At 38.5% G+C, this 22,614-nt stretch overlaps 1 protein-coding gene and 1 long non-coding RNA gene across 5 annotated transcripts in view; both read left to right on the top strand.

Moving 5' to 3' along the window:
* The window catches only part of LOC126376786 (uncharacterized), a 62,408-nt gene that overhangs the window by 2,684 nt on the left and 37,110 nt on the right, over window positions 1-22,614 (top strand). The gene's annotated exons all lie outside the window — the stretch shown is intronic.
* LOC126376574 (facilitated trehalose transporter Tret1-like) lies at window positions 1,206-20,959 on the top strand. Of its 4 annotated transcripts, none has more exons than XM_050024056.1 (9): window positions 1,206-1,512; window positions 2,153-2,273; window positions 3,113-4,350; window positions 11,638-11,870; window positions 13,640-13,963; window positions 14,784-14,919; window positions 18,833-19,056; window positions 19,445-19,639; window positions 20,062-20,959. In XM_050024056.1, the coding sequence occupies exons 3-9, from the start codon at window positions 4,278-4,280 to the stop codon at window positions 20,320-20,322; spliced, it is 1,446 nt and encodes a 481-aa protein (XP_049880013.1). In that variant the 5' UTR covers window positions 1,206-1,512; window positions 2,153-2,273; window positions 3,113-4,277; the 3' UTR covers window positions 20,323-20,959. The 4 variants fall into 4 exon arrangements, with proteins under 4 accessions (XP_049880013.1, XP_049880012.1, XP_049880015.1 ...); XM_050024055.1 differs by having other exon boundaries at window positions 1,206-1,875; XM_050024057.1 differs by having other exon boundaries at window positions 1,217-1,234.

Genomic DNA, 22,614 nt, shown 5'->3' with positions numbered 1-22,614 from the left:
GTATGCAATGTCGCGCAACTATCCGCGCCGCACGAACCGTATTTTGCTCAAAATTTAATGACTTCGGCGCGCATGATTCCCGCGGCGCCAGGTGCGCCTTCACCTTTATAGTTCAGTAAATCGCGCATATATCCCTTAGGCTAAGCATAGCTCTTTCCGTGGCAACCGCTGGTGCAAGTGTGTTCTGGGGTGAAGACCGCGTCTGGGGAAACGAAGTGAGGGTCGACCCCAGACAAGATGGCGGGACAACTTGCAGAAGGTGGCTGGAAGCGCCTGGATACGTAAGGCTTAAGAAATGACTTTGTGACGCGCCTTGGCAGAATCCTATGTCCAGTAGTGGACTGCAATGGGCTGAAGATAATGCCATATTTACATTGACATCACGTGGTTTTCAGGATTTGTGCCCGGTTATTGATAATAGTTTCATCCCCTATTCTATATATATATATATATATATATATATATATATATATATATATATATATATATATATATATATATATATATATATATATATATATATATATATCTATCTATATATATGGGATTAAGCGTATTTGGCGAGGAGTGCAATACTATGCACCTCTGCCTACCCCTTCGGGATACAGGCGAGACGCTATGTTATGTTATTTACGTTTTTAAATCAAAATAAAAGCTTGTAAAATACAATAGGCAGATTCCAACAATGAGACATAACACGATATATATTATGGAAAGAAATTTAATAATAAGTTATGTTAAGAATGCTTATTTCCTACGGAAAATAGGTATTAAGTAGTTTCCACATTACCTATTGTTAGGTCTGAATCACCCTTAAAGTTTTCTTTACGATGTCACTAACACCCTGTATACAAGGTTGACTGTTTCGCGTTGGTCGATTTGAATTGCGGCGCATTAAAAACTGAAAATCATAATTAAACATTTGCGACAAGAAAAGCACCCACCATCGTTTTTAGTACAATCAAAAAGACGTTGCATTTTTTTTTCGTTACAATGTCACTTACACCTTGTATAGGCTGTTTATCTTATGTAATATGGTAATTTCCAGCGTAATATCAATTAATCTATAACTGGATGGGTACTAAGTACTTTAGCACTTAGAACCAAGGTGCTAGGAACAATGCTAAAAATAGCACTTGATTCCAGTTTGTCTATAAATAGCGAGGAATCTAGCAGGCTCTCACGGTATTACTACCTGGGCTAAATACAACCAGTGTAGCATCTTTGTTGATTTGTTGTACCTAATTAGTATTTTTATTTTCCTTTTAGTATGTATATGTGTGAAGTTGAGTGATAGAGTGAGAAACAGTGTGATAAGACAGAGATGTGGTGTAAAAGACGATATAGTGACTAAGGTTGAGAAGGGAATGTTAGGTTGGTTTGGACACGTAGAGCCGATGAAGGATAATAGAATTGCAAGAGCGGTATATAAAGCAAAAGTTGATGCTAGGGCTGGCAGAGGAAGACCGAGAAGGACTTACGATGACCAAATTGGAGATGTCCTTATAAAAGGTTTAACACGATCTACTCTGAACCGGCGTGCGTGTATGAAGCGATTGATGAATGTGGAGGAAGCAAGAGAAGTGTGTCAGGATCGAAGCAAATGGAATTCTATAGTCTCTGCTTACCCCGGTGGGAAATAGGCGTGAGCTTATGTATGTATGTATGTATAAGTATGTGTGTGCGTGTGTGTGTGTTGGATGAAAAGGATAAAAGGATAATAGAATTACGAAAGCAGTATATAAAGCGAATGTTGGTGGTAGGACTGGCAGAGGAAGATCTAGAAGGACATTAACCAAATTGGAGATGTCCTAAGAAAATAACTCAATATATAAGACAAAACTGTATAAATGGCTCAATGATAAAAAATATTAGGTATAAAATTGAAGAATTTATAAGATGAAACTGTTTAAGATTACCCGTCGCACTATATACCACCAATATTGCATGCCTTTTTATAAGCAAAACATGATGTTCTTATTTACACTTGTTACCATTTTAAAACACCATGTTTGACAAGAGAGAGAGAGAGAGAGAGAGAGAGAGGGAATTTTTCGATTTAAATTTTCTAAAATTTTAGTTGTTGTACTGTGTATACAAAGTGACATTCTGTTAATACCGCACGTGTTGCTTATTAAGGAGTTGATTCCAGATAGCGTCGTGATATGCGCAGTATCCGGGAATGTGCGGCATACTAACATTACTAACGGACGATATAAATATGTAAGAATCCCGGAGTGATTCATCGACGCCAGAAAAACCGGTAAATGAAGGTAAACGAATCAAGATTTATCACTTACTGCTTTCTTACTTGTTACCTACTACTTTGCTGCTTAAAATTAAACTCCAGTAAACTTTTGTAAAAAAATTATACGAATTCAATATTTTTTATTACGAAAAAAATATTTCGAACGACTGCTTAGTGCCTTCCGAAGCACAGATCATTTTTTCACGAATTTTTTAAATATCTGCCTATAATTAACGTGTGTTCCATAAATTTAATACTAGTCGATTACCCGTCATTCTTTCCTTTTCGGCGAATAAGAGAATGACGGGTAAGACTTAAAATAAGTAAAATTAGGGGGTGTCTGTAGGAATCGGGGTCATTAATTAATGGGAACTTGACCACAAATTACTTAATTTAGGCATCTTAGCTACAACGTTACCACTGACCTACTTGAGGTAATGACGTTTTACTTTACCGTTAATTGATGTCACGTGACACGGATCAGGTGCATTTGGAATGGTTGGATAATAGTATTTTTTTTGTTTTGGTTTTCCCCGAAGAGCAAGGCAAAGGAAACTATGCCCATACAGCCATGTCTTTGTATTTTTTTCTTGATGATGATTAATGAAATGATGAAAGGTAATGACGATGAATGATGAAACCTAAGCCCCCCTCGGAGCAGACTCCTACTCCGAACCCCAAACGAATTAACTCAAAAGTTCGCATAAACTTTTGAGTTATGAAGCGGCTTGTTGGCACGAAGCGAAAATAGATAGGCACACTTTGTTTATTGAATATTCCGATATAATAACACTATCGCGAATGTTTTCCGACTAACTCAATGCGATCATTAACCACAAACACCATTTCGTATTAATTATTTAGATTATGCAATGAAGAAAGCAACCGTCCCGTTTTCGTTCCCGCCAAAAAGCTGTGGATAGTCATGATATCAGCGTGAGGAAATCTCAGTGCCCAAAAAGGTGTCACAGATCTTCAACGAAGTTTTCTACTCTACCTCTTCACAGTGGAGCGGATTGATAGTCATTTTTTTCTACTTTAATTTTATATTTTATTCATGTTTGTCAGTTAAGGGTAATAGAGGCTGCTTTGTTAATTTAATTACTAATTTGTAGATGCTATATATACTGTAATTGTCATATATATGTCTTAATTTTAGTAATTGTCTTAGTTGTTAATGTTTTTTATATATGATGTAGTAGTACTTAATAAATAAATAGAGCAACACGGACCTCCGCAGAGGATAGAGTAGATTATGCTCCATACCTCCTCGAGTTAAGTATATTTTTCAATATTATATACTTCAAGGAAATGTTTCACCGCTTGCAGATAACCGTTTCATATATTACTTATAAATTGGCGAAATAGCGAAGTGACTCTTGCGTATTTGTGTTACCTAAATACGTAACGTACTTAATTTAATTACTTATTTATTAGAAGAACAATATGAGCTGCTTAAAATGGTCACAATCCACATCGAAGCATGTCACCTAAAAAACAATGTTGCAATTTGTCATTTTGCGCATATAAAAGTAAGATGCGCAATGTCTTGTGCTTTCTTAGATGAGTTACTTCGATGTGGCCTTTTTAACCCCCCTGAGTCGCCTTATTTAATAGTGATTACGTCTTTTAAATGATGTCATTTATTTTAAAATCAGCGTAAATACAGTAGCATCCGTATCATTTTATTTCCTATTTGATACGGCTAGATGTCTACACGCGTTTTGAATTTCAGTCCGGCCTTTCATAACTTAAACAAAATAAAATAATTTATAGCAATTTTATTGGTTTATTTGTAAACAAACGTATTACTATTAACTGGAAGAGTCTCGCAAATCGACCACAAGTCGCTATTCATTCGAAGTAACAGCTAGGCAGCTTGCGGACGCACGCCGCAGGCAAAAGCCGTTATTCTAATTTAAAAAATAAAAATCATGCCTGTGATTTACTTTTTAAATAATTTATATTTTTAATTTACTGTGATATTGCGGACAGTGTTTTATCTTTTAAGTCTATTTAATAAAATAAAATGTTAAAATATACAGTGAAAAAGTATTGTTCCGAGGGGAGCAAGATAAATCAAATTATGGTGGCTGTTTTGAGTAAGTCTTTAAATAATTTAGTGTCTAAATAATTTTAAATACTTATTTTAATTTTATAATATGATAGACCATTCATAACATAGATAAACACGGGCCTCAAGCGGGCCGATCCATCGATAATTATTGATCTGCTCAGCCCGTTGGAGATCGCGACCGCGAGTTTAGGTCCGCAGATTGCTACGTTTAATTGTAGGTATAATTCTAATCAAAATTTACAAGAAAAATAATTTAATGTAGATTTTTAGTAATTCATTCGTTAGCTGACATTAAATATGCGTTGGGGTGTCTATCCCAACGACTTTAAAATATGACCATTGGAAGTTGTATTTTAAATGTCGGAAAATCTAAGTAAGTAAGTACCTATAATTTAAATTGGATGAAAGTTTTCTTTTCCAGCTTCTTTTTTCAAAAGTTTATATTATTATTATTGTGTTCGTTCTCTTTGTTGAAAACTAAATACATAGAAACTTTGTACTGATGCATTAGTACCTACATATTATAATAATAATATTTTTAGTTTATTTTTAAATTACTTATGTAAAAATAATATCTAGGAATGATAATGAAAGTGCTAAATCAAAAGTTGCTTTATCATCATCATCATAAACAGCCTATATACGTCCCACTGCTGGGCACAGGCCTCCCCTCAATCAACCGGAGGGGGTATGGAGCATACTCCATCACGCTGCTCCACTGCGGGTTGCTTTATATTTTCAATAAATAACTACGTATCTACCGGAGTAGAAGTCAGGTAGTAAAATATTAAATCGGCAGAATTATGAAATATTACCATCTGCTATTTATAGCATACTAATGGTTAGTAAGAACTTTCTTATGTTCCTAGAAAATAGTTGGTCTCAGAGCAAATTGCGGAGTGTCTGCGGGCGAACCATTAAAAACGCGTTACGTGCCGATTGGCTATATATTTTAGCGCTTTTGCTTTAGCTTAGTTATTCGTTTTATAAAAGCACTCAATGTAATACAAGCGAGATAGTTGCGTACCTACCTACTGATAACTAGACAGTGTGTTCTCAAGATCTTAGCCTGTCTCTTAAATGGGCAAAAAATAAAGCGAGATAGTTTTAAAAAGTTTAGCCTTCGATTTTGCGTGTATAGGCTATGTTCCCTTTGCCTGTCCTAAAAACAAAATAACCAAAAAAAATTGAATTCGATTTTCGCGCCTAAATGATACAAAAATGTTTTAATTCAAGTTTTAGACTTTATTAAGTACCTAGCTTAGCCTGTGTACGCTTGCAACCACTGTGAGCTTGGACAGGGCGAAAAATAAATCATCTGTCTTAATAAAAATGTGATAATGTATTGTATAATTGGTTATCAATTAATAAAATGACCATTAGGGCCAAAGTACAAAGTCACAAAGTAGGCGGCGGCACTTGGGTAATACTTATAAACTAATTTAAGTACTTAATTATTTTTTTATAATATAAGGTAGGTAAATAAACAAATACTTATCTAATAGGCACAGGAGGAAAACAGGGTTCAATAATGGAGATCTGAAAAAGCTATAGGTTACACAGTAATAAGTATCAAGCGAGTATTCGTGAGCTAATTAGTCATGGGCTGTTTATGTATGACAACATACATACATAAACTCACGCCTGTTTCCCACCGGGGTAAGCAGAGACTATGGAATTCCATTTGCTTGGATCCCGACAGTATCTTGCTTCCTCCACATTCATCAATGAATTATGATGGTGATGATTTTCATTCATCTATGTATAACAAGAGTAATCGGGTCATCTGGATTCTGCATGGATCGAAGAATATTCTTCGAACATGCACCGAAACAAAAATACTTAGGTAAAGAAAGAAATAAAAATATATTATTAGGCACCTGCTTTTAAATGGTTAGGATTTATATTTCAAAGTAAAGATTTTACTATGAAAGCCCTTGTGGCTAACCAAATAAGTACTTCTCTCTTTATTTAAGAGCTGCGCTCTTGTCGGTGGAGTAATCGCCATTCCTCTCTTCGTCCCGACACGACCTGCACCTTCTATTTGTTTCATAAATGTTCTCCTAGGTCTACCCCTTCCTCTCTTCCCTTCAATTTTTCCTTCTATGATGTTTGTTATAATTTAATATAGTTTTTTAATAAGTACTTAAGTAAGTAGATTTTGTATCGTATTTAAAGGGGGTAGAGCGAATTTTCAGTGTCGTCATTAACCAGGTCGACTCGCCCCTCAGACATTTGACAACATCAACGATGCAGTGTAAAGTGATCGGATGTTAAATTGAAGATGTTTGCCTTATTTGCGTTATCAAATGTTTGTTGTTTGGACAGCACATGCTGTCGTTAATGGGTTCTGTTCATGGAAACTGTACACAATGCGATGGAGGGCACCACATTCACGGCTTCTGGGTATCACTATGAAGCTTATAGCTCCAGTGCCGGGCACAGGCCTTCCCTCGATACGGGACATACTTCACCACGCTGCGGCTCAGCGGGTTGCTAGAGAAAAACCCGTACTCTGCTCCGACCAGGAATTTAACGTGAAACAAAAAGCAAAATAAAACTCACGCACGCCATTTAAAGAAAGAAAGAAAGAAACATTTATTACTTAGCACTTTTACTTATTTTATTATTTATTATTTAGCAGGGTAATAAAGATACTTACTAATTACCTATGAGATTTTCTAGCGTGCTTCTCGAACGGGGAGCACCAGTTCGAACCCCAGTACCGGACTTGCACCAATGAGTTAATACAGTTGGCTCGACCATTATAGACGGCGATACGGCTTACCATCTATCACGTTGGTCTAATAGAAAGCTCAAATTAGGTACCTTAATTCATCTTGCAGCTTATATTATGTGGTTGTTATGAGATTTTCTCCTCGCCATATTCATCTTAGGAGTTCGTATCAAGTCTTCTTATTAGGTACTTGTGGCTTTTTTTCTTTTTTTTTTAGTTTTATTCTATAACAATATCTATACAGGTATAACCAATGCGACTTTGTAATGTAAATGCGATTACAATACGCGATTGCGATACTTGTTATTATTATAACGATCATCTGCAGTGGCGTCCGGAATAAAAGGACCTCGCTCAGCATAAAAGTCGCGGCTAGAGCCACGACCCTGGTATTCTGCGGGCTCTGTCTCCTCTATTCTCCAGGCTTTGCCTACCCCTTTAGGGGCGTGAAATTCTTTATTCATATATCAAGTAAATACTTTTAAACTACAGTCATTCCTAAATATAGAACCTACATAATCCAGGTGCCTTGTGATAAGTTCGCTTAATTATTTTTGTCTCGACTAATGAGTTTAAAGCTTAACCTAAGAAACAAGGTTGTCTGGGAATAATTAGAACAGATAAGTATGTGCGAAGCGTATTGGTACATTATCAGGAAGGTAATTATGAAGGTATAGTAAGTCATTATCTCCCTTTTAACAGGAAGATATGACAGGTCCGGTTTTTTCAAGAAATGACTGCAAATGTGACCTGGACGCCAACCCTTAATAAAATTCATTTTCTTTTAATACATACACGTGAATATAGAGATTATGTAGGTTTGATTGATAACTATAATTAGAAATTGGCCCCGATTCCTGCAGACACCGCCTAATTTTATTTTAGGTTATATCCGTCATTTTCGTATCCGTCGAAAAGGAAAGGGACGGATGATTCACAGCTCTTAATTTTAGGAAGAATGAGTAAATTAATGTGTCGGGTTATTGACTGACGTAAAATTTTTAGACGGTTGGTTTAGATTTGTGTTTAAAATTGACGTGTGTTCCATAAATTTTATGCTTGTAGATTACCCGTCCCTTTCCTTTTCGGCGGATAAGAAAAGGACAGATATAACTTAAAATAAAATTAGATGGTATTTACAGGAATTAGCACCAATGTGTACTAAATATAGAAAGAAAGAAACGTTTATTATAAAGGGACACCACAGTAACAAATAAAAAAACAAAACAAGGAATAACACATAATTTACAATCAAGACACGTAATAAAAACAACTTACACAAGAGAGTATAAATAAATAGACAGTAAACATTATGGCAAATTGTAATTTTGTGTATGGACTGGTCTACAATGGTGGTGTCCTTTATAAAAGGGCCTCACTCTCACGCCTCACTAAGCCGCGGCGCGAGGCACGAACCTGGTAATAGTGGTCTGGCCAGAAAGCATCACACGACTTTCCAACCCGAAGAGATGACATACCTACGAAAGCACATTTCTCGGCTTTCATCACGATTTTTTCGTTCATTAACTTGATCTTATAATAGATATATATTCCTATCAAAAATATATGCTAAATGAATAAATAAAACTTATAATAATAAAACTACTAAAAGAAAAGAATACATTATATCATGTATGGAATTAGTAAACCGGAAAATATCTGTAAACCTGGACACTTGTTGATGTTTAATATTTGTTATTACGCATCCGAATACTGCACTGACGTATCGATTATGTTGGTACTCAATGATTAATTCGTTTTACAAGACGCTACAGCTGCTGAAGATAACAATGCGGCAGGGTATTGCGATTTATTTGTCCGGCCAAGTAGTTAATGCCGATGCGATTTGTGTACCTTTGGTTACCCCAAATGGGATATAGTCGGGAAATTATGTTATGCTTCGATCTTCTTATGGGTTGTGAGGTGGAATACCAGCCTCATCAACCCTGGCGTCAGGGTTATGATTGAGCCGCCAAAAGCCCCTGACATGGCTCATGTAACGATTACTCATTTAAATCAATAAATAGTAACCGGGACCAACGGCTTAACGTGCCTTCCGAAACACGGGTCATCTTACTTTCGGACAATTAGGAGATCAGCCTGTAATGTCCTTTTTTTTTTACCTCGCCACCCGGGGGAGCGACGAGGTTATGTCGGACTCTTACCGACTAAAACCCCTCCGATGGCCCTCTGCTGCGCATGTCGGGAAGCTCCGGGATCTCTAACGAACGCACCGGTGCTTCCCTCGCGCCTGCTATAAAAAGCGCGACCCGGGGTAGGTCCCCACCCCTACGCCATCCCAGTTTTACGGCAATGCGAGGCCATGTCACATTGCCGTCCCTCCCGGAGACCGTATGAAGAGCGGCTCGGGCCCTCGCCCTTACCACTCACGGTCTCCAGTGTCCCCTTTCAGTCGCCTTTTACGACAGGCAGGGGGTACCGTAGCCCTATTCTTGCGCCCGGAACTACAGGGCGGAGCCTGTAATGTCCTAACCCAACTAGGGATCACAAAGTGATTTTTGTGATATGTCCCCACGGGGATTCTAACCCGGGGCCTCCGAATCGTGAGTCCAACTCTCGACCATAGAGGCCGTTATTTTGATTTACTGATTGTGCGTCTCTCTAGAACCGTCTTAGATGCCAGACAGCTGGCCGCTGCCGCTACAATCTGACATCAATTAATCAAGTCAGGGCGATGATGGAGGCGACCCAGCAGTCAACTGAACAATTTATTGATCGACTCTCGATCTTTCGCGAACCTATTTGTTATCTGTGACATTTATAATTTCTGTAAGTTTACTTATAAATATCTGTTTTCAACGGCCTCCGTGGTCCAATGGTTGAGCGTTAGGCTCACGATCTGGACGTCCCGGGTTCAAATCCCGGTGGGGAAATATCACAAAACAAAAAGGGAAAATATCCCTAGTTTGGTTAGGACATTACAGGCTGATCACCTGATTGTCCGAAAGTAAGATGATCCCTGCTTCGGCAGGTACGTTAAGCCGTTGTTCCCGGTTACTACTTACTGATGCAAGTTAGTAGTCGTTACATGAGCCATGTCAGGGGCCTTTGGCGGCTCAATAGTAAACCTGACACCAGGGTTGAAGAACTTGGTACTCCACCTCACAATCCACACGATAAGAAGACGACGACTTACAACTGAAAGACCAAACTTTATTGTTCTGGTGACTAATAAAATTATTGCTATTTTGAAAATTGACAATCATTGGTTTCGGCCTGTGCTGGATTCGAACCTGCGACCTCAAAGTGAGAGGCATGCGTTCTACCAACTGGGCTACCACGGCTGCCAGCTCATATCAACTCTATATTATAGACTACCGTCAACTGTAGGTAAATATGCCACCGAATTTTCGACCTAATTCATAACAAACATCGTACTGTAGGTATTCTTTGTTGGTTGGGTTCCAGCTGTAGGTATAGATGTTTTTTTTTTATTTACCTAATGAAGCGAGCACGTGAAAAGTAACGTTGTTTACATTATCAAGAACCGATTGACTCCACATCGATGGTCAATTGAACCCGATTGTAATACATAAAGGACGGCTATAAATACTTTGCATACATAGTAGGTACTAAAGGCGTATTGATGATGATGATCTCGGCCATGGCAACCACTTCGACTCCTACTCGACACGACGCGACGCTGATGCGTCCGAAGATGGCTTATGTAGGTCTATCTTCACGGTGAACTCCCGCGCAAAGTGAGGGCAGGCGAGGACACCGATTTGTTTATTGTAACAAATAGCGGGGACAGTCTTTAACTCGTCATGTTTAGCGTCGAGGTCTGCTATACGCTGTTGCTCGAACTCGTGGGCTCGCGTCATCACAAGCCTCTTTTCATAAGGCAATAATGATGAAGTCGGTAATAAAGCCCGGTAAATTCGAAGATTTAGAAAGAAAGATTTATTGTTTAGGAGACCCACAGACACGGATTACATAAGTAGGTATATTACACGCATACACTACAATTACATCACAAGACATAAGTAAAACTAACAACAGAATTAGCCCCGATACCTGCAGATTAAATACCTAACTTTATTTTAAGTTATATCTGTCATTTTCTTATCCACCGAAAAGGAAAAGGACGGGTGACTGTTAATTTTAAAATGAATGAGTGAATGATGTATGCTACGGGAAAATCAAACAGAACTCTCACTGATATGCAATCCGTTTGATGTGTGTTGTCAACTTAATTTTGTAGGGTTAATGGCCAGTGTAAAATTTTGAGAGGGTCGTTTAAATTTCTGCCAAAATGGTGTGTACAGGAATCAGTGCCAATAAATGGTTTTAACTCTTAACTTTTAACTCTAACTGACTGCATTACGTACAACTCAAGGAGATTCGCCCAATCCCGTCAATCTCGAATGGGATATCGTCATATTATGTTTCGGGATTGATCCTTAAAAATTAGACGACATTTCGCGAGATCGGGATTGCATTCCCTAATCCTACTACTATTGGCCACAGGTTCCCCCTAATCAATCGGTTGGAGCATACTCCACCAAGCTGCTCCAATGTGGTTCCTACGTCTAATTTTTTTATTTCTTGCAGTGATCCTACCTGTATTCTCGTACGGTACGGGTGTAGGGTGGCTGTCACCGATGGGTCCCCGCCTGATGTCAGAGCAGGACACACCAGCGCGTGCGCCGGTGCACCGTGACGTCATCTCCTGGATGGCCTCCGTCGCCTACCTGGTCGGCACACCAGCTGTGTTCATATTTGGATATATAGTCGATAACTATGGCAGGAAGAAAGCCCTTTTGTTTACCTCGTTTTGTATGGCGGTGAGTAATGTAGCCAGGCAGAATAAATTATAATTAAATATGTTATTATGTTATACTTATACAAGTAAGTAAATAGGTAGCCTACTTACCCAAAATAGAGGACGGAGGTAATCTTTGAAAAGACTAAAACCACCATACCGTTAATAAGTAATATCTGTTTCCTGTCAACTATATATTCTGTCTTTTGCCTACTCGGATAGAAATTACGGAACGAGATGGGTATATATTAGTAAACTGTGGGTACTTAATGCTCACTATGTGTACCTACCCGCTTTATTTTGACAATCTTTAAATCTAAGTAGCGTCTGAAGAATCTTTACGATAAATGTCGCATTCCATCCAATTAAATCGATAAATTGCGAATCAATTGTCATCACGGCCACAGATAATCATACGCGTGTTGTCATTAAAAACAGATTCGTCCGCTAATGAGTGTTCATTAAATTAATGATCGACTAACTTGTTTGTAATTACAAGCAATATTAGAATGATAACAGTTGGATTTTACATACAGTCATTTGGACATAGAATAAGGAATTATTCTACGTATAGAACGACAACTCTCCGCTCCCCACCAGCGGATGAGCTAGGTTTACCTCACGTTCTAAACCAAATTGAGGATGTTTTAAAGAAAGTCCAGGTCAAGAGTAGGTACTCTAAACCGGCGACTATGCATGAAGACTTCGATGAGAGTGGAAGAAGCGAAAGTGGTGTGTCAGATCTCACACTGCCCCGCACGATGCAGCGTAGCGCGTGGATGCGGATGCAATTTCTGTGTGTTTTTTTTTTGTTATGGTTTTCCCCGAATGGTAAGGCAAAGGGAACTATGCCCATACAGCCATGTCTTACGTATTTTTTTTTCTTGATGGTTAATGAAATGATGAAAGGTGATGATGATGAAACCTAAGCCCCGACCCTCAGAGTAGACTCCTACTCCGAACCCCAAACGAATTAACTCAAAAGTCCGCATAAACTTTCGAGTTATGAAGCGGCTTCCTGCCATGAAGCGAAAATAGACAGATACACTTTGTTTATTGAATACTCCGATATAATAACACTCGCGAATGTCTTCCGACTAACTTAATGCGATCATTAACCACAAAACACCACTTCGTATTAATTATTTAGATTATTCAATGAAGAAAGCAACTGTCCCGTTCCCGTTTCCCGCCAAAAAGCCGCATTTTCTGTGTGTTAGACCTCGCGTGTTTTCCATACAAACGGAGATACAAGCAACGGAAGAACACGCATCCACGCGCTAAGCTGCATCATGCGAGGCAGTGTGAGAATCGCCTTAGTAAGTGAAATTCAGTCGTCTCTGCCTACTACTATATAGACGTAATATGTATGTATGCACCTACAATCTACATACCTAAACCCTAATTTAGCTAGGTACCTGCGTATCCACATTTTCAAATAAAGTGCAAATAATAACATGCTTAGGAATTAGGAACACAGTCGATGCTTGCCTATCGGCGAAAATGGTTCAACCGATTTTTGATTAATATTAGATAAGAATCTTGGATAGTTTAGATACATCCAGGACACTTCATATAAAACATCACGTTTTACACAGACACTATACATTGACGTTATTGTACACGCGCATCTGTGTGTGTGGCGTCTGACGCCATACAATTGAAGTAGGCTAAGTAAGACCGAGGGGGGTGAGGTAAACCTAGGTCAGCCGCTGGTGGGGAGCGGAGAGTTGCCGTTCTATAAGTAGTATATATTACTCCTTATTCTAAGGTTTATTACCTTTTTTCCAGCTCTGTTGGAGTATAAAGCTCTACTCCACGGAGACATGGGCGTTGATCACCGCGCGTGGGGTCCTTGGGTTTGGAGTAGCTGGCTCCTACGTGGTGACTCCTTTATATATCAAAGAAATCAGCGAAGACTCTATACGGGGGACGTTGGGTTCTCTAGTGGTGTTATCGCAGAATCTGGGGAACCTAATGGTGTACATATTGGGAGAGTACCTGAGTTACTACGCGACGTTGTGGATATGTCTGTCTGTGCCGCTGGTCCACCTGCTGGTGTTCACTACGATGCCTGAGACGCCTTCTTATCTGCTCAAGTGCGGGAAGTTTGAGGTGAGTTGACATTGATGTGTACTTTTTTTAGTAACTACTTAGATGACCCGGCGAATTTCGTTTTCTCACCGTTTAAACCTTCCCTGGACTTCCACGAATATTTCAAGACTCAATCAAACAAGAAGACCAAATCATTTCAGTTGTTTTCGGGCTAGGGTAGTTTCCAACTAGTCAAATCAGTTACTTTTAACTAAACGTCAAAACACGACATTACTATGGAATTTCTATAAAAAAACCCATTGTGACGTCATAGAAAACGTAATATAATGTCGGATTTATTATTACGTTTTTCTTGATTCAAATTCATAATTTATCTTGAACCTAGTACACGACCTAATTTAAAGACAGTTAATTTAGTACCGAGTGAGAGCTCTCAGCGCTCCCTGTTTGTCAGGTGAAGTAATTCTTTGTAATTCAGTAAGTCACGACAAAAAAAAGAACTAAAGTCAATGCGTTCAGCTGCTTATCCAGCATCCCAGACTTTTTGTAAATACTCGACTGTGGATTATATTCACCAGGGGTTAACCTAATACCTTTTATAATTTATGAAACTTCGAATGATTACATAGTCATTGTCTCTAATTAATATTTATAAAAAAAAACCTTAAAAAATTAAAAATATTTTAAATATTTTAAAACTGAAACTCTTTATTCTAAATTTTAACTTTTGAATTAAGAATGAATACTTATTATATTTTTTTTTACTGTTTTGAAATGGAAATAAATCAATAGAATGGCTTGATGTGTGTTGTTTTATTGATGACTTTTAGATTATTTCTTTAGTACTTTATTAGATTATTGACGTAATGTGCGTTATCAGGAGGCACGTGACACTCTCGCTTGGCTGCGATGCAGGCAGAGTTCAGAGCCGGTGGTGGACAACGAGCTACAAACATTACTACTGGAGCTAGAACAGCGCAAGGCGGGAAGGTTCTGGACTGGACTCAAGACGCTAGGTGAGTGCAACTTACTATGGGCCTTATAAACGGGGTGTCAGTGACACCGTAACAAATTTGAAATTACTTAGAGTCTATGAGTCTACTTGATTGTAGGTACCTACTAAAAACGATGGTTGGTGTTTTTATGAACAACGCGAAAAGTGACAGCCTCCGTGGTCTAGTACTTATAGCGTTGGGCTCACGATCTGGAGGTCCAGGTTCGATTCGCGATGAGGACATTATCGAAATCACATTGTCAGACTGTTCCTTGTTTGGTAAGGACATTGCAGGCTTGAATCACCTGATTGTCCGAATTGATTCGGAAGGCACGCTAAGCCGTTGCTTCCGGGCTACTAGCCAAAACTCCTCCACCAACCCGCACCAACCCCCTCCTCCGGTTGGTTGACGGGAGGCCTGCCCAGTAGTGGGACATATGTATATAAGTTGCTTATGTTCTGTTTTTTGTGACTAGTCTTATCTATTGAATATGTCCTCAGAAAAGGTTTAGTACCATCTACTCTGAATCGGCGTGCGTGTATGAAGCGATTGATGAATGTGGAGGAAGCAAGTGAAGTGTGTCAGGATTGAAGCAAATGGAATTCTAGTCTCTGCTTACCCCGGTGGGAAATAGGCGTGAGTTTATGTATGTACGCCGTAATTGTCATATATATTAGTCAGCCACACAGCGATTACTCCACCGATAAGAGCGCAGCTCTTAAATAAAGAGACAGAGAGTGAGAGAGATTAGTCACAATACCGTAACCTTCTAAATGTAAAAATGTTTTAATGTAAGTAGGTGACGTGGCTGTACTTTATAAATAAATAAATAAAATCTATATGTAATTGAAAAGCCCATAGTAAAATGAAGACTACTATATCCCAGGCCGGCCTTGAAGTCGGCCTACAATCACAGCGCGTAGAGCAATGACCGATCACAACACTCAATTGGTCACAAGATACTCAATACAGTGAATCTTGTCTAGGAACGAAGAACAGACTCGTCATGTTCGTTTTATCTAGAATTAGGACAAACGTGTAATCAGACCACGAGCAAAGGTCTAGATGGAGTTGTTAAAAAGATGTAATATTACTTCTTCTATCGTGTGCGTTGTGTGAGCCATGGTACCCTAGTTGGTAGAATGCTTGCCTCTCACTCTGAGGTCGCAGATACGAATCCAGCAAGCTAAACCAATGATTGTCGAATTTGTTTTCGAATTCATGTTTGGATTAAACGATTATCACGTGCTCAGCGGTGAAGGAAAACATCGTGAGGAAACCCACATTCCCGAGAAATTCATTTTCGAAGGTATGTGACCTAACCTGTATTGAGCTGATTTTTCCTTCGGGGGTTGGAAGGTCGGACAGGCAGTCGCTTCTGTAAAAAACCGGACGTGTGAAATCTTCAGGTTAGGTAAGCGGATTCTGTGAAAAACGGGATTATGCCAGGGAGGTGATGATGTGGGTTATGAGATCGTTGATCAACCTCATCAATGATTAATCCTTTTCGCGCCCGATCGTCAATTGACATCTTTTCTTGTTTTCTTCTTAAAAATGTCCATTATGTTTTTTTTTTAAAGGACTGGACCATAGAGTTTTGGCTAAAGGAGTATCTACTTCGTTCGGCGACAACAATATAATATCCCACAGGTCTACAACATGTTATAAGGCATACCTAATAGATCAAAATGCGAGTCATTCAATAATGATTTTTTACTAAGTCACTTGTTGAATGTTGCTAGGTCCCGTACCCGACTGGTGGTCCAATAAAGTGTCCAATTACTGTTCTATTCATGACCTACACGTGATTTTAATTACGTGTTGCTAAAAAATGCTTAGATTAGGTATGTAAGCAATTTTGTATGTATGATATTTACTATCTTACTTTCTTATTTCTTTGACTTTGTTATACTTACTTTTTATGTTTTAATTGTAAAATGCAAATTGTAATGTAGGTATTTAACTGGTTTGGGGTCCCCTGTTGAACTATCGCTGTTTTTTTTGCATTGTAAAATTGCGCATGATATTGTGTAATTTTTTAACAAATTTCTTTTCGTAATGTGTTTGTGCAATAAAGCTTTTTCTTTTTTTTATTATAGCTTAGATTACCTGGTTACATAACCAGTTTGTTGCCAGCAACTGTATTCCGGTTAATTTACCCCTGGTGGCGTGCCGTGATGGTGTCCTAGTGAGATAGGGCCCTTACCCTCATACCTATCACGTGGTACGTCTTGCTCTTGACCCCTATCAGTGAAGTAACAGTAATAGTGTACAAGCACGCCGAGTGAACATCAAATATTGACGCATCCCAAACTAAATGATATGTCAATGTGTTTGCATGGAACTGGTTATATTGGGTTTTTCACGTAACGTGGCGATTTGATTGTGGAAAAGTTCTGAAACTTTTAGTTTTGTAGTTTTGTTGATATTTTCAAAGACAGTTACGAAGTGACAGAAGCCGAAAACGCTCGTTCAGTTCAAAGTGACGAAGGATTAGTCGAAATAATTAATTTGCCTTAATGTTTACATAAACAGCCTATATACGTCCCACTGCTGAACACAGGCCTCTCCTCAATCAACCGGAGGGGGTAGAGGGTATGGAGCATACTCAACCACGCTGCTCCACTGCGGCGCACGTCGGCGGACGTGTTTTTACGGCTAATAGCCGGGACCAACGGCTTAACGTGCCCTCCGAAGCTCGGAATCATCTTACTTTTTCGGACAATCAGGTGATTCAAGCCTGAAAAGTCCTTACCAAACAAAGGACAATCTCACAAAGTGATTTTGACAATGTCCCCATCGGGAATCGAACCCGGACCTCCAGATTGTGAGCCTAACGCTCTAACCACTAGACCACGGAGGCTGTTCCTTAATGTTTACTGTCTATTTATTTGTACTCTCTTGCGTAAGTTGTTTTTATTACGTGTTTGATTGTAAGTTATGTGTTATTCCGTGTTTTGCTTTTTATCTGTTACTGTGGTGTCCCTTTATAACAAACGTTTCTTTCTTTAAATTGCCGAATGAATGAAAAAGAAATCGCTGAAGAATAGTGTTATAGAAGAGGCTTATCTTTACTTAGCAATGGGTGGATGTGGTTTGAATAGATAAATTGGGCACCAATATGAGTGCGTGGTCGCAATAGATAAAGGTGATGACGGCGTTACTGTAGCCACGTATTGAGATTCAATATAAAAGTGTGTCTGTAACATGTTTTCCGTTGCCTAGTGAATTTGTCCACCCTCATTACGAGTGCAAATTCTATTGTACCTATCGTGCTTTTACAATAAATCTATCTACTACTAATGTGAATCCTGATAGCTCTGTTAGGAGAACGCCTGATACATCATAGTGGTGACACTATGATGGATTCGAACAGGGCTACCCGGATTCGAAAATGTGAATGTTAGAATCCGGGTTCTAAACCACTGATTTCGGTTTTGTGAGTTTGAATTCATGTTTGGATCTTGGCTAATTGATATCATGTGGTTACCAGGATTGATGCCCGAATTTTGGCAATAGGCTCCCTATCGCGTGGAACTTAAACATAGCTGGCGAGGACTGGTTGAAACTACTATACACCACTGCCTACTCCTTCTTGTATACGGACGTGATGCAACGTTACGTTTTTATGTTCTCTGTTGTTTTTAACTGTACTTTATGTGGATTTATCTCCGAGGTGTTCATACGATTGCTAAGGCTGCGTTTCCATTGACGCGGAGCTGTGCGGAGATGTGCAGCGTGAGGGAGAGAGTGACAGAGCGTCTTCGTTTTTCGCTCTCTCGAACGATGTGATTGGTCAAATCCACACATCTCCGTTCTTCTCCGCCCATCTCCGCGACAGTGAAAACCCGGCCTAATAGTGTTGTATGTTTGTCACCAGACGTAGCAGTTCCCGTGATGCTATGCTTCTGAGATACCCCTTTTCCTTCCCCAGTAACAGACCGGCCGACGTTCCGCGCGTTCCGCATCACCCTGACAATCACTCTGGCTCGCGAGTTGTGCGGCTGCCTCGCCGTACTCCACTTCGCCTCCACCATCTTCGGCAAAGCCAGCCACAGCTGGGTCCTGTCTGCCAACCAGCAGGCCGCTGTGTTAGGCGTTGTGCAGTTCGTTGGGTCCTGTACCGCTTCTAGTTTGGTCGAGAGGACGGGGAGGAAGGTGAGAAACTGTTAACTAACTGAAAACCAACTCACTAGTTACTAAACTGACAGTCTAACTGTAACTGAACAACTGAAAAAGCTAAATAATACGAGACAACGAGCGCGCTGTTCAACTAAGTAAAAATGGCGCCCAGCATGGGACTGGTTAAGAGTCATTAAAATTATTAAACCATATGAAAACTGTAAGGTTTTCTTACATAACGACAAATAACACAATAAAAAAACAAAGGATCTTTGCCTATTTACAAAACATCCTATCCATTATGAAATCAAATTGAGGATTTTTGGTAGGTACCTTCTTACAATATTGCCCTAAGCTCGATTTAATATACTTAGTTTTATATTTTATTGTTATAAGTTTACCACACGATTTAATCTATTTCCAGCCTCTCCTGGGCACGACTTGCCTAGTCTCCGGCATAGCTATGACAGCGCTGGGCGCGTGGTTCTGGGCAAGCGAGAGCGGCGGCGCGGGCGCATCCTGGCTGCCGATCGCCGCGCTCTGTCTGTGCATCTATTGCGACGCGGCCGGACTGCAACCTGTACCTTTTGTTATTATGACTGAGATGTTCAACTTTCAGGTGAGACTAACTTTGTAACATACGTACGATAAGCTGCAAAAGTCCAATCAGTTTCATGCAAAGTAATAAATTAACTGGTTGAATTTAAGACCTCCTGGTTACATGTCGTTTCTGTAATAGACCAAAAACACCTATAAAAACAAATTTTATAATTATGACAACTAGTGGTTCATAATTTCACCACTGTTTACAAATAATTCGCTGGACTCAGTGACTGAACTTTTGCTCTTTGATTATACATACATAAGATCACGCCTACATCCCACTGGGGTAAGCAGAGACCATGTAATTCCATTTGCTTCTATCCTGACACACTTCTCTTGCTTTCCTCCACATTCTTCTAGGTACTTGACTTCGACAATATTATCGATAGTTTAGAATGTGTCTTTTTTCAGTTTTTTATGTATTTTTAAACTTTTCAGTTACGAGGCACAGTGACGTCAATCGTGATAGCGTTCGCATGCGCGTTAGTATCCATCCTACTTCGAGTCTTCCACCCCATAGAAGCTGCTGTAGGATTATCCGCAATATTCTGGTGTTTCGCCGCCGTCTGTCTCGTAAGCACCGTGTACATAGCTATTTGTGTACCAGAGACAAGAATGCGAACCATAGACCAGATATACGCGCAGATTGGCGGGAAAAAAGAGCGGGAAGATTGTGAAGCTACCGTCACTAAGTTGTAGTTGATATTTTAATGTAGTTTTAATTTCGATGTAGGTACTTATGTAGTTTTTAAGTGATGTTTTATAAAAACATATTTGTGTATTGTAAAACATCGCAAATGTAAATAATTATCTTACTATCACAACAGTCTTAGTAGGTTTTACTTATAATTTATGTACGGCCCAATTATTGGGTATTGCTGAGAATGGCTTTCTGTTATCATGTGTTTTTTTATGGAATTTAATGGCCTGGTTGCGCGACCTTTAAGCCAATTATTTGTTGTTTTTTTTTCATACTGAATGTAGTGAAGTGCTGCTACGTTACTGGGGTTTTGAGCAAATAGTGTTGTACATTCTTGTAGCGCCTCTTTTTTTTAAAGTAGGTTCATGGAAATGTCTTTCCGGGTCTACCTACTATCCTTTTTTAATTATTATACTTAATTAAAATAATTATTTGATTTTAGCATCCGTGATTTTTATAACGTATAGATAGATTGAAATCGACAAGACTCTTCTTTAGTTTTTTATCAAGTACTTATTATTATTAATAAATGGTAAATATTATTTTAGCTTCCACTATGTAGTATTATAATGTAATTTGAATTCAAGCTTTAGACATTAGATTGTAAAATATAATATTTATTTATTCTTAGGTTGAGATGTAAGTGCCATCTGAATTAATTCATTAAGTGGATAATTTAAATAAATGTAATTTGTGATACACACACATCATTTTTCACTCCCCCAAAGACAGAGCTTTCTAAAAAAAATATTTCCGTGGTGTACCTAGTGTAAGATATATATATATTTTTTTTATAAATTAGAGCTTTGAGTGCTTGCGTTTATTGTTTACGAAACGTGATGTCGTGATGAAACAAATGAGCTCCATTCTTCTTCTTTTTCTGTCGTGTGGGTTGTGAGGTAGATTACCAACCTCACAACCTTGGTGTCCAGGGTTACTATTGAGCCGCCAAAGGCCCCTGACATGGCTCATGTAACGACGACTACTTAGTTAGCTCCCATTTATTTAAGTAGTTTCTTTGTTTATGAAATATAGTTATGGATTAAATTAACACCTCCGCATTCTCTCGTAAGTGGGCGACGGGTAGTTGTAATTAAAACACAAAGTTCACAAGCAATGGAATGTTTACAATTGCAATGATATAGTTCTTACAATATCGTAAATGTTAAGTATTTGCCTCTCAAGAAAGACGATCTTGCTTCTTGTAAATCTCTAACATTAAATAAATAATTTATATAGATATATCTCATGGGGATAGCTCTCTTTCGGGGCGGTCCGAACTTTCGTTGAAATCACAACCATATCTCTATCGGGGTAGGGATGTTGTTATAATAGTAAATAATTATTATTTATTATAGAAAGGAAGAAGTTCTATGTCGCATTAGATAGATGGCGTTGCTTGTAGTACAGAACTGAGTTTTGTAATTAATTTATTATTATTAATTCAAAGAATAAGTCAATATTTTCATACACATGCAAGTGCCATCTGACTAAAATAATTAAGTGGATTATTTTAATAAATGTATATACATAACTGGCGATGACTGTATATATACACCCAGTATATACTATAGGTACAACTATGGCAACCCATTTGGGGCTTTTCCATTTTGCGACTTTAATATATTATCGAAATGTAGCTTTAATCATTTGAAAGCCGAAGGCCAATTTACAATAAAATCATGTATGTTCATGATTTTCAGCGGTGACATCATTTGAATTCCGCGAACATAGAACTCCCTGTGAGCTTGTCAAAATTACACTATGGTACAATAAATACAGACATCATGTTGATGACAGATAGACTTTCCTACTCTATAGAATAAAACTTTCACCAATACATAGGCCCATACAGTTTTATGGTATAACTTTGAAGCGAGACCGTCCTTCCATACAAACGAAGCATCCATACACCAATACAAAACACTGCGGTATATTTGATTATACAATACATTTATCATACATGGTCTAAACGTATACAATACAGATAAAAAATCGAATATATAAAAATGACACAATATAATATAGAAACTTGAGTGGTTTTATAGAAATTTGTGCTTTTTCTTACATTTATAATATTACAAAAGGGGTTTCACTGATGACATTTCAAACTACAGAATACTTAGTTGGTTTTGAGTTTATGTTTTACGAAAGATGTAGTAACATAGGTCCAAAAAAGAGTAACAATATGGATAGCTTATTACGAAAGTTGTGAAAAAATAATATAATTGGCCAACTTATACACGAATAAGGAAATATTTTGAGTAATAAGCATATCCAAAGCAAAATCG

The sequence above is a fragment of the Pectinophora gossypiella genome, chromosome 21, assembly GCF_024362695.1.
Source record: "Pectinophora gossypiella chromosome 21, ilPecGoss1.1, whole genome shotgun sequence".
In the NCBI taxonomy this organism is placed as follows: Eukaryota; Metazoa; Arthropoda; class Insecta; order Lepidoptera; family Gelechiidae; genus Pectinophora; species Pectinophora gossypiella.
The sequence above is the reverse complement of the archived record's forward strand: the minus strand, read 5'-3'. Positions and strand labels throughout refer to the sequence as shown.